Source organism: Nerophis lumbriciformis, linkage group LG23, assembly GCF_033978685.3.
Source record: "Nerophis lumbriciformis linkage group LG23, RoL_Nlum_v2.1, whole genome shotgun sequence".
In the NCBI taxonomy this organism is placed as follows: Eukaryota; Metazoa; Chordata; class Actinopteri; order Syngnathiformes; family Syngnathidae; genus Nerophis; species Nerophis lumbriciformis.
The window spans coordinates 38,890,177-38,904,160 of NC_084570.2; the positions used below are offsets into that span (position 1 = coordinate 38,890,177).

The 13,984-nt window shown below is 30.4% G+C and overlaps 1 protein-coding gene across 9 annotated transcripts in view; it reads left to right on the top strand.

The window, feature by feature from the left end:
- The window catches only part of l3mbtl1 (L3MBTL histone methyl-lysine binding protein 1), a 74,276-nt gene extending 64,052 nt beyond the window's left edge, over positions 1-10,224 (top strand). For 2 of the 9 annotated variants that reach the window (XM_072915903.1, XM_072915901.1), the window contains exons 21-23: positions 1,692-1,825; positions 1,895-1,957; positions 6,778-8,022. In XM_072915903.1, the coding sequence (XP_072772004.1) occupies positions 1,692-1,825; positions 1,895-1,957; positions 6,778-6,912 (332 nt within the window). In that variant the 3' untranslated portion in view covers positions 6,913-8,022. Of the gene's footprint in view, positions 1-1,602; positions 1,634-1,691; positions 1,826-1,894; positions 1,958-6,777; positions 8,024-9,863 lie in introns of those variants that run through there. The other 7 variants (XM_072915904.1, XM_072915905.1, XM_072915902.1 and 4 more) reach the window with 6 other exon arrangements.
- Positions 10,225-13,984: the final 3,760 nt, after the last annotated feature.

Sequence of the window (13,984 nt, forward strand, 5' to 3'; positions counted from 1 at the left end):
TTTTTAGGGATATTGCGTGATGGGTAAAATTTTGAAAAAAAAATTCGAAAAATATAATAAGCCACTGGGAACTGATTTTTAATGGTTTTAACCATTCTGAAATTGTGATAATGTTCCCTTTTAAAATAAATACACATTAATTAACAAAATGTGTTTTGTTGATTTAATTAAAAATAAATCATTTTGTAATTTGTTTATGCAAAACATGATGAAAATCACTTTTTTATCAGAAAGGTGTGAGGGTTTTTTGTCCAAAACTAGTTAATAACACTTTTTTTAAAGTTCAATTTAAAAAAAAATATTTAGTTTTTACCAAGATCTAAAATAAGGAACACTTATGTTATTGTCCAGGACAAAAACAATCGGTTTAGTTCAGCGGTGTCAAAAGTACAACCCACCAGCTTGTTTACGACTTTAATGAAAAACCTGACAGTGTCATTGCTGCAACTATGCCACCATCTTGTGGACAATATCACTAATTCAGGTTAATGACCATGAATTGTACATTGAAGTCCACACAGCACAGAATTTTTATATATGACCCAATTCAAACAACCTTTCTCTCTCATGGCGCAAAAAAACCAACACAGAGAGTCAACACACACGCTCACACATCACACAACCTGCTTAGTGAACTTTGTGGATTTAAAAAAAAAAACAAAAAAAAAACTCCGAAGCACAACACATCATTTAAAATTACACCCATTTAAATGCATTACAATGCATGATGGGAAAATGCAAAAGACTCAGCACACTTATCCATGTTTGGTGCATTTTAGCTGCTTGATATTTCTGCTTGATTACAAAGAAGTAAACGAGATAGAAGTCAAACTTTCACATACTCTTAGTATAACATTATAAATATTTATTATTTATTCATTATGTTAATATAATGTGTTTGTGCGTGTGTGTATATATATATATACATATGTATATATATAAATACATATAAATATATATATATATATACATATATATATTATGTTAATATAAAGTGTGTGTGCGTGTGTGTGTGTGTGTGTGTGTGTGTGTGGGTATATATATATATATATATATATATATATATATATATATATATATATATATATATATATATATATATATATATATATATATATATACCCACACGCACACACACATTATATTAACACATTTTATATATATATATTTACCTGTCCTGTTGAAGCAGCCGCATGGACTAATAATATTTTGTATATTTGTAAGTAAATATTTTGTAGGTTGAATATATTTTGTAAGTAAATATTTTGTAAGTTAAGTATATTTGTAAGTTAAATATATTTGTAAGTAAATATTTTGTAAGTTAAATATATTTGTAAGTAAATATTTTATAAGTTAAATATATTTGTAAATATATATTTTATAAGTTAAAATAAGTGTAAGTAAATATTTAGTAAGTTAAATAAATGTGTAAGTAAATATATTTGTAAGTAAATATTTTGTAAGTTAAATATATTTGTAAGTAAATATTTTTGTAAGTTAAATATATTTGTAAGTAAATATTTTTGTAGGTTAAATATATTTGTAAGTAAATATTTAGTTAGCGAAGTATACAGTATGTGTAAGTAAACATTGTGTTGGCAGACATGTCCTACACGTCATCAGTGAGTGGTCCATCAGAGTGTGCAGTAGTTAAATATATATACATATGTAAGTAAACATTGTGTTGGCAGACATGTCCTACACGTCATCAGTGAGTGGTCCATCAGAGCGTGCAGTCTCTCTGTGCTGGGAGCAACACTGCAAACTACTTCCTGGAGTGGAGGGCATTGTAGCCAATCAGGTGGCAGCGTGGAGCGTGGAGGAGGTGACGTCACAAACACATTCTTTCATCCATCTGGATGATGATTAATATGATTCATGTTTTGCCCTGCAGGTCTTCACTTTCGTGCAGAATCTAATCGGCTGTGAGGACCAGGCTCGTCTCTTCAAAGAAGAGGTTACACTACTTATTATACTTTCCGATTATTCAGCCTCTGAATTACTCTTTAAAAGTCAAATGCACTTGACTCAAAAATGAATATATATTTTCAATCAACGCGCAGAACAAATTATGATTTCAAAGAAGTTTTAGTCTTTAAAAGTCAAATAGACTTTATTTACACCAGCAGGGGGAGCCCTGGACCACCTAATGTTCATAACTACAATATTACAGTATTTACTATATATTATATGTAAACACATTATTTATGTGGTTTATGATACAGATATAATTGTGTTTCTTTTTTTTCGACAAAAATAAAAACACCTTTTGAATTAAAGTACAGAACAAATTATGATTTAAAAGTCAAATACATTTTATTTACACCAGCAGGGTGTAAATCCCCGTATAAATCCCCAGCCCATCCATCCATGGATACCTAATATTCATAATTAAAAATCCATTCATCTATTTTTCTACCGCTTATATTACAGTATATATTATTATATCATATATTATATGTTATAAATATTATTTATGTGTATATAATATGAACATTTATTTTATTGATTATGGGGATTTTCAGCTGCTAAAATCATTTTAACTGAGTCATTGTTGTTCAAAACATGTAATAAGTTTATTAACTTAAGAATGTAATATTCCATCCATCCATTTTCTACCGCTTGTCCCTTTCCGGGTCACGGGGTGTGCTGGAGCCTATCTCAGCTGCATATTTCACACAATATGAAGTAAACAATGTAATATTTCACACAATATTAACTAAACAATGTAATATTTCACACAATACAAACTAAACAATGTAATATTTCACACAATATTAACTAAACAATGTAATATTTCACACAATATTAACTAAACAATATAATATTTCACACAATATTAACTAAACAATGTAATATTTCACACAATATTCACTAAACAATGTCATATTTCACACAATATAAACTAAACAATGTCATATTTCACACAATATGAAGTAAACAATGTCATATTTCACACAATATGAAGTAAACAATGTAATATTTCACAAAGTATTAACTAAACAAGGTAATATTTCACACAATATAAACTAAGTGTAATATTTCACACAATATAAACTAAGTGTAATATATCACACAATATTCAATAAATATTGTAATATTTCACAGAATATGAAGTAAGCAATGTCATATTTCACAAAATATAAACTCAACAATGTAGTATTTCACACAATATGAACTAAACAATGTAATATTTCACACAATATGAAGTAAACAATGTAATATTTCACATAATATGAAGTAAACAATGTAATATTTCACACAATATTGATTAAACAATGTAATATTTCACACAATATTGATTAAACAATGTAATATTTCACACAATATGGATTAAACAATGTAATATTTCACACAATATGAATTAATCAATGTAATATTTCACACAATAGTGATTAAACAATGTAATATTTCACACAATATTTACTAAACAATTTAATATTTCACACAATATTAACTAAACAATGTAATATTTTACACAATATTCACTAAACAATGTAATATTTCACACAATATTAACTAAACAATGTAATATTTCACACAATATTCACTAAATAATGTAATATTTTACACAATATTAACTAAAGAATGTAATATTTCACACAATATTAACTAAACAATGTAATGTTTCACACAATATTAGCTAAACAATGTAATATTTCACACAATATTAACTAAACAATGTAATATTTCACATAATTTGAACTAAACAATGTAATATTTCACAAAGTACCGTATTTTCCGCACTATTAGCCGCACCTAAAAACCACAAATTTTCTCAAAAGCTGACAGTGCGGCTTATAACCCGGTGCGCTTTATATATGAATTAATATTAAGATTCATTTTCATAAAGTTTAGGTCTCGCAACTACGGTAAACAGCCGCCATCTTTTTTCCCCGTAGAAGAGGAAGCGCTTCTTCTTCTACGGTAAGCAACCGCCAAGGTAAGCACCCGCCCCCGTAGAAGAAGAAGCGCGCGGATATTACGTTTCATTTCATTTGTGTGTTTACATCTGTAAAGACCACAAAATGGCTCCTATTAAGAGACACGCATTCAAACTCAAGGCAATAAGTCACGCAGTAGAACACGGAAATAGAGCAGCAGCGAGAGAATTGAACATAAATGAATCAATGGTGCGTAGGTAGAGGAAGCAACAAGATGACCTGCGCCACTAAGACAGGGAGACAGCGCCGGACGACATATGCCAACATCTGCCAGTGGATTGTAAATGCCTGAGCGGATATATCGGTCTCAACTGTGGTCCGAGCTTTCCGGAAGGCAGGATTCACGGAACTGCTGGACAACAACAGCAACATTGACTCTGATGACTTCGACGAGACGGAGCCGGCCATTTTGGATGCCGTATTCGCCCAACTTTTTAATTCAGACACTGAAGAAGAATTCGAGGGATTTATGGATGAGGAATAATTTCAGAAAGTGAGCTTTAGGTGTTTATTTTGTGTGTTGTGTGACATAAACGTTCGAGCAACGTTGAGTTATTGATGTTGCTATTGCTCTGCACTAATTTGAGTGTTACTATTTTTGTGATTGCACATTTGCACATTACATTTTGGGGGTGAACAGAGTTGTTAGAACGCTGGTTTGTAATATATTATTAAAGTTTGACTGACCTATCTGACTGTTTTTTTGACATTCCCTTTAGCGCAGCGTAGGCGCGGCTTATAACCCGGGGCGGTTTATAGGTGAACAAAGTTTTGAAATATGCCATTCATTGAAGGTGCGGCTAATAACCCGGGGCGGCTTATAGTGCGGAAAATACGGTATTAACTAAACAATGTAATATTTCACACAATATAAACTAAACAATGTAATATTTCACACAATATGAACTAAAAATGTTATATTTCACACAATATTAAATAAACAATGTAATATTTCACACAATATTAACTAAACAATGTAATATTTCACACAATATTCACTAAACAATGTAATATTTCACACAATATTCACTAAATAATGTAATATTTCACACAATATGAAGTAAACAATGTAATATTCCACACAATATGAAGTAAACAATGTAATATTTCACACAATATTCACTAAATAATGTAATATTTCACAAAATATTCACTAAATAATGTAATATTTCACACAATATAAACTCAACAATGTAATATTTCGCACAATATGAAGTAAACAATGCAATATTTCACACAATATGAAGTAAACAATGTAATATTTCACACAATATTCACTAAATAATGTAATATTTCACTGTATATAAACTCAACAATGTAATATTTCACACAATATGACATAAACAATGTAATATTTCACACAATATGAACTACATGCAATATGAATTAAACAATGTAATATTTCACACAATATTGATTAAAAAATGTAATATTTCACACAATATTGATTAAACAATGTAATATTTCACACAATATAAACTCAACAATGTAATATTTCACACAATATAAGTAAACAATGTGATATTTCACACAATATGAAGTAAACAATGTAATATGTCACACAATATTGATTAAACAACGTAATATTTCACTCAATATTGATTAAACAATGTAATATTTCACACAATATTAACTAAACAATGTAATATTTTACACAACATTCACTAAACATGTAATATTTCACACAATATTAACTAAACAATGTAATATTTCACACAATATTAGCTAAACAATGTAATATTTCACACAATATATACTAAACAATGTAATATTTCACACAATATTAACTAACCAATGTAATAGTTCACACAATATTAACTAAACAATGTAATATTTTACACAATATTCACTAAACAATGTAATATTTCACACAATATTAACTAAACAATGTAATATTTCACACAATATTAACTAAACAATATAATATTTTGCACAATATTGGCTAAACAATGTAATATTTCACACAATATAAACTAAACAATGTAATATTTCACACAATATTAGCTAAACAATGTAATATTTCGCACAATATAAACTAAACAATGTAATATTTCACACCATATGAACTAAACAATGTAATATTTCACATAATATTACCTAAACAATGTAATATTTCACATAATATTACCTAAACAATGTAATATTTCACATAATATTAACTATACAATGTAATATTTCACACAATATGAAGTAGACAATGTCATATTTCACTATATTAACTAAAAAATGTAATATTTCACACAATATGAAGTAAACTGTGTAATATTTCACACAATATGAAGTAAACAATGTCATATTTCACACAATATGAAGTAAACAATTTAATATTTCACACAATATGAAGTAAACAATGTCATAATTCACACAATATGAAGTAAACAATGTCATATTTCACACAATATGACATAAACAATGTCATATTTCACACACTATGAAGTAAAAAATGTCATATTTCACACAATATGAAGTAAACTGTCTTATTTCACACAATATGATGTAAACAATGTCATATTTCACACACTTTGAAGTAAACAATGTCATATTTCACACAATATGAAGTAAACAGTGTCATATTTCACACAATATGACGTAAACAATGTCATATTTCACACAATATGACGTAAACAATGTCATATTTCACACAATATGAACTAAACAATTTCATATTCCACACAATATGAAGTAAACAATGTCATATTCCACACAATATGAAGTAAACAATGTCATATTTCACACAGTATGAAGTAAACAATGTCATATTTCACACAATATGAAGTAAACAATGTCATATTTCACACAATATGAAGTAAACAATTTAATATTTGTGTTGCAGATGATTGACGGCGAGGCCTTCCTGCTGCTGACGCAGACGGACATCGTGAAGATCATGAGCATCAAGCTAGGCCCCGCCCTCAAGATCTCCAACGCCATCCTCATGTTCAAGAGCGCAGACGAGGCTCCCAAATGAAGGTTCCTGTGCCAACCCCCACTTCCTGTTCCTCGCCAATAGAGGGCCACAGACAAAAGTATCGGGACGCCTTCTAAAACACCCGTGTGGGACGCCATGTCAGGAAAGGGTTTGATAATACGTGCAGCTTGGAGACAATGTTTTTGTAAAAGTTCAACAAATACTTCCAAAAAAAATAGGAGAAAAAAAAGAAAACAAGACTTAGTGCAGTAGATTTAGTGTTTAGTGCAATAATTCATTCTAATGCCTTTCAACAAATATGTGGAAACACTAGCAGAGCATTTTGTGCCAAAATTTAATGTACAGAAAATGAAATAATGCTCATCTATTTATGATTCCGTTAGCATACAATTGTGAAGTCTAATCTTAAACAAATAGCTATGATCCTGTTAATGAGCTATGTCACGACATCATTCCATTGGAAGTTTTCTAATCAAACAATGAGGTTTAATAGAATTATTCAACATCATCTCACACAATTTATTGGACAATTGATATGCGTTTAAATTGATTAATTAGTCTTTGAATAATCTATTTTGGTTATTATAATTTAATATATTTTTTTGTTTTTTTATTTATTTATTTTTGTAATTCTGAAAGGTTTAAATTGATCAGAAAACAGTTAGGTTTAATATAAATATTTAAGATTATATTTCACAATTTATTGGACAATTTGTATGCATTTAAATTGATTAATTAGTCTTTAAATAATCTATTTTGGTTATTATAATTTAATTTTTTTATTTTTTTTATTTTTTTTTTAATAATTTATTTGGGTGATTCTGAAATGTTCTGAAAAACAGGTTTAATATAAATATTTAAGATTATCTTTCACAATTTATTGGACAATTGTTATGCGTTTAAATGGATTAATTAGTCTTTGAATAATCTATTTTGGTTATTATAATTTTTTTAAATTGTTTTCATTTTTATTTTAATAATTGATTTGGGTAATTCTAAAATATTTAGATTGTTTAGAAAACAGTTAGGTTTAATATAAATATTTAAGATGATATTTCACAATTAAAAAAAAAAAAAAGATCCTTTATTTCAAGTAATTAAACCAATAATTAGGTTTAATATAAATATTTAAGATTATACTTCACAATTTATTGGACAGTTTAACCAATTATTTTGTGTTCAAATAGATTTTTTAGTTTATAATCTATTTTGGTTATTTTTTAAATGTTTAAATTAATCAGAAAACAGTAAAATTCAAAATAAATATTTGAGATTATTTTTCACAATTATTTAAAAAAAAAACTAAATTATTTCATATGTAAATATGTTTACATTGGTCCTAAAATAATTAGGTCTAATATAAATATTTAAGATGATATTACACAATTGAAAAAAAAAACCAAATTATTTAAAATGTAAATATGTTGGTCATAAAATAATTAGGTTCAATATAAATGTTTAAGATTATATTTCACAATTTAAGGGAAAACTTGACCAATGATTTCACTTTTGAATATGATTACATTGGTCATGAAATAAATCTGTTCAACATAAATATTTTAAGATTATATTTCACAATTTAATAAATTATTAGGCAATTGTTCACATCGAAATTCATTCATTTGTGTTATTGTGTATTTTTCTGAATGATTCCAACCTCCAGACTAATTAGCAGTGTTTTTTCATTTGAACTTTGTTGGTCCTGCAGCACTTTTTGTATGCAACACACTGATTTGTGGACGTGCACAACAACTACAATGACAACAACAACTACTACAATAGAACAACAATGACAATGAGCACAATTGTGACAATGACAACAACAACTACAATAAAAATAACAATGACACTGAGAACAATAACAACAATGACAATGAAAAGAATGAGAACAATGAGAATGAGAAGAATGACAACTGAGAATTATAACAACAATGACAATAAGAACAATGACAATAACAACAATGAGAATGAGAAGAATGACACAGAACAATGATGACAATGACAATAAGAACAATGACAATAACAGCAATGAGAATGAGAAGAATGACACAGAACAATGATGACAATGACAATGAGAAGAATGACAACTATGACAATGAGAAGAATGACGACAATAACAATGGCATTGAGAACAATAATAACAATGACAATGAGAAGAATGACAACAATAACAATAACAATGACACTGAGAATAAGAATAACAATGACAATGAGAAGAATGACGACAATGACAATGAGAAGAATGACAAATATAACAACAATGAGAACAATGATGACAATGAGAAGAATTACAACAATGAGAAGAATGACACTGAGAAAAACAACAATGAGAAGAATGACAGATACAACAACAATGAGAATGAGAACAATGAGAATGAGAACAATGACAGAACAATGATGACAATGAGAATAATGACGACAATAACAATGACACTGAGAACAATAATGACAATGAGAATGACGACAATAACAATGACACTGAGAAGAAGAATAACAATGACAATGAGAAGAATGACAAATATAACAAGAAAGACAAAAATTACAACAATGACTGAGAAGAATAACAATGACAATGAGAACAATAACAACAATGACACTGAGAACAACAATGAGAAGAATGACAATGACACTGAGAACAACAACAACAACAATGAGAAGAATGACAAATATAACAACAATGACTAATTCCTAGAGCACAAGTGTGAAGTCCAACATGGAGAATGTGAAGTGACTAAAAAGTGTTTGTGTGTTTTACAAGACTTTGTTGTGTTCTGTTTTTTACACCTTGTGTCACTGTGTGTGTGTGTGTGTGTGTGTGTGTGTGTGTGTGTGTGTGTGTGTGTGTGTGTGTGTGTGTGTGTGTGTGTGTGTGTGTGTGTGTGTGTGTGTGTGTGTGTGTGTGTGTGTGTGTGTGTGTGTGTGAGATAAGATAATGGTGAATCATTGCAATAAACATCCAAAGTTGACTTAACTTTGTTTGTTGTTTTTAGGCTTGCCAACCTTGTACTGCCACACATGGACTGAAAGTCAAATGTACCGCAGTGAGTCATATTATCTATAAACTAATATTTCACACAATATTAACTAAACAATGTAATATTTCATACAATATGAGGTGGCGACTTGTCCAGGGTGTACACCGCCTTCCGCCCGATTGTAGCTGAGATAGGCTCCAGCGCCCCCCGCGACCCCGAAGGGAATAAGCGGTAGAAAATGGATGGATGGATGAACTGAACAATGTAATATTTCACACAATATTAACTAAACAATGTAATATTTCACACAATATGAACTAAATGTAATATTTCACACAATATTAACTAAACAATGTAATATTTGACACAATATTAACTAAAAATGTAAAATTTCACACAATATTAGCTAAACAATGTAATATTTCACACAATATTAACTAAACAATGTAATATTTTACACAATATTAACTAACCAATGTAATATTTCACACAATATGAACTAAACAATGTAATATTTCACACAATATTAACTAAACAATGTAATATTTCACACAATATTAACTAAACAATATAATATTTCACACAATATTAACTAAACAATGTAATATTTCACACAATATTAACTAAACAATGTAATATTTTACACAATATGAACTAAACAATGTAATATTTCACACAATATTAACTAAACAATGTAATATTTCACACAATATGAAATAAACAATGTAATATTTCACACAATATGAACTAAACCATGTCATATTTCACACAATATTAACTAAACAATATAATATTTCACACAATATTAATTAAACAATGTAATATTTCACACAATATGAACTAAATATTGTAATATTTCACACAATGTTAACTAAACAATGTCATATTTCACACAATATGAACTAAACAATGTCATATTTCACACAATATTCACTAAACAATGTCATATTTCACACAATATTAACTAAACAATGTAATATTTCACACAATATTCACTAAACAATGTAATATTTCACACAATATTCACTAAACAATGTAATATTTCACACAATATTCACTAAACAATGTAATATTTCACACAATATGAACTAGACAATGTAATATTTCACACAATATTCACTAAACAAGTAATATTTCACACAATATTAACTAAACAATGTAATATTTCACACAATATAAACGAAACAATGTAATATTTCACACAATATTAAAACTAAACAATGTAATATTTCACACAATATAAACCATAAACAATGTAATATTTCACACAATATGAACTAAACGATGTAATATCTCACAATATGAAGTAAACAATGTAATATTTCAGTAATGGACAGTGTGCCTAATGTACCTATTAATTCTGGTTGTGTTTACCAACCTTAAAGCTATTTTATTTGGTACATGGTGTAATGATGAGTGTGACCAGTAGATGGCAGTCACACATAAGAGATAGGTGCAGACTGCAATATGACTCAAGTAAACAACACCAACATTTTATATGTTCTATTGAGAATATAGAACATTACACACGGCTCCCAAAAATCCATCAAAATGTTTTAGTAGTACTTTGGTAAACTATGAAGCCGCACCGCTTGATGAATTGTTGGTGCATTACGACTACCATAGTCAGACGTACTGTGCTTCAACAAACAGTATTATTATGGTGTGTATAAGGACCCCAAAATGGCACCTATTAGCAGACATTAATCTGGCGTTTTGTTTAGCAATATAATGCAAAAGCAACTTTTCTTACCTTCTGGTACCTGCTGATGTGTATTTGGGATCTGCTTAAATCCCCAAAATGTGCACGCGTCCGCCTTTGTAGTCAATAAACTCATTCTTTTTCTCTATGCCCTTGTTGTGGGGCATTCACCCTCCGTTGTTGTCATTTCTAATATAAAGTAGTGATCAGTTCTAACTTACATCTGTCAGTAAACTCGCTGTCAAAGTGGAGGCACGTTAATAAGAGCGCCTACTGAAGAGACGGTCAGAAAGTTGTCTTGAAGATGGTCTGTAAAACATCAACATTTTGACATGTAGACCACAAGCAAGTGTTTAAATGTAGAAAAACATCACATCTACATGTCATTGACTACATCTACATGTCATTGACTACATCTACATCACATGTCATTGACTACATCTACATGTCATTGACTACATCTACATGTCATTGACTACATCTACATGTCATTGACTCCATCTACATGTACTTCTCCATGCCATTGACTACATCTACATGTCATTGACTACATCTACATGTACATCTACATATCATTGACTACATCTACATGTACATCACATCTACATGTACATCACATCTACATCTACATGTCATTGACTACATCTAAATTTCATTGACTACATCTACATGTCATTGGATTGGCTACATCTAAATCACATCTACATGTACATCACATCTACATGTACAAACCCCGTTTCCATATGAGTTGGGAAATTGTGTTAGATGTAAATATAAACGGAATACAATGATTTGCAAATCCTTTTCAACCCATATTCAATTGAATGCACTACAAAGACAAGATATTTGATGTTCAAACTCATAAACTTTTTTTTTTTTTTTTTGCAAATAATAATTAACTTAGAATTTCATGGCTGCAACACGTGCCAAAGTAGTTGGGAAAGGGCATGTTCATCACTGTGTTACATCACCTTTTCTTTTAACAACACTCAATAAACGATTGGGAACTGAGGAAACTAATTGTTGAAGCTTTGAAAGTGGAATTCTTTCCCATTCTTGTTTTATGTAGAGCTTCAGTCGTTCAACAGTCCAGGGTCTCCGCTGTCGTATTTTACGCTTCATAATGCGCCACACATTTTCGATGGGGGACAAGTCTAGACTGCAGGCGGGCCAGGAAAGTACCCGCACTCTTTTTTTACAAAGCCACGCTGTTGTAACACGTGCTGAATGTGGCTTGGCATTGTCTTGCTGAAATAAGCAGGGGTGTCAATGAAAAAGACGGCGCTTAGATGGCAGCATATGTTGTTCCAAAACCTGTATGTACCTTTCAGCATTAATGGTGCCTTCACAGATATGTAAGTTACCCATGCCTTGGGCACTAATGCACCCCCATACCATCACAGATGCTGGCTTTTGAACTTTGCATTGATAACAGTCTGGATGGTTCGCTTCCCCTTTGGTCCGGATGACACGATGTCGAATATTTCCAAAAACAATTTGAAATGTGGACTCGTCAGACCACAGAACACTTTTCCACTTTGCATGAGTCCATCTTAGATGATCTCGGGCCCAGAGAAGCCGGCGGCGTTTCTGGATGTTGTTGATAAATGGCTTTCGCTTTGCATAGTAGAGCTTTAACTTGCACTTACAGATGTAGCGACCAACTGTTTTTAGTGACAGTGGTTTTCTGAAGTGTTCCTGAGCCCATGTGGTGATATCCTTTAGAGATTGATGTCGGTTTTTGATACAGTGCCGTCTGAGGGATCGAAGGTCACGGTCATTCAATGTTGGTTTCCGGCCATGCCGCTTACGTGGAGTGATTTCTCCAGATTCTCTGAACCTTTTGATGATATTATGGACCGTAGATGTTGAAATCCCTAAATTTCTTCCAATTGCACTTTGAGAAACGTTGTTCTTAAACTGTTTGACTATTTGCTCACACAGTTGTGGACAAAGGGGTGTACCTCGCCCCATCCTTTCTTGTGAAAGACTGAGCATTTTTTGGGAAGCTGTTTTTATACCCAATCATGGCACCCACCTGTTCCCAATTAGCCTGCACACCTGTGGGATGTTCCAAATAAGTGTTTGATGAGCATTCCTCAACTTTATCAGTATTTGTCACGTGTTGCTGGCATCAAATTCTAAAATTAATGATTATTTGCAAAAAAAAAATGTTTATCAGTTTGAACATCAAATATGTTGTCTTTGTAGCATATTCAACTGAATACGGGTTGAAATTTATTTGCAAATCATTGTATTCCGTTTATATTTACATCTAACACAATTTCCCAACTCATATGGAAACGGGGTTTGTACATGTCATTGGCTACATCACATCTACATGTACATCGCATTTACATGTACATCTCATCTGCATGTACATCACATCTACATGTACATTACATCTACATGTCATTTACATGTACATCACATC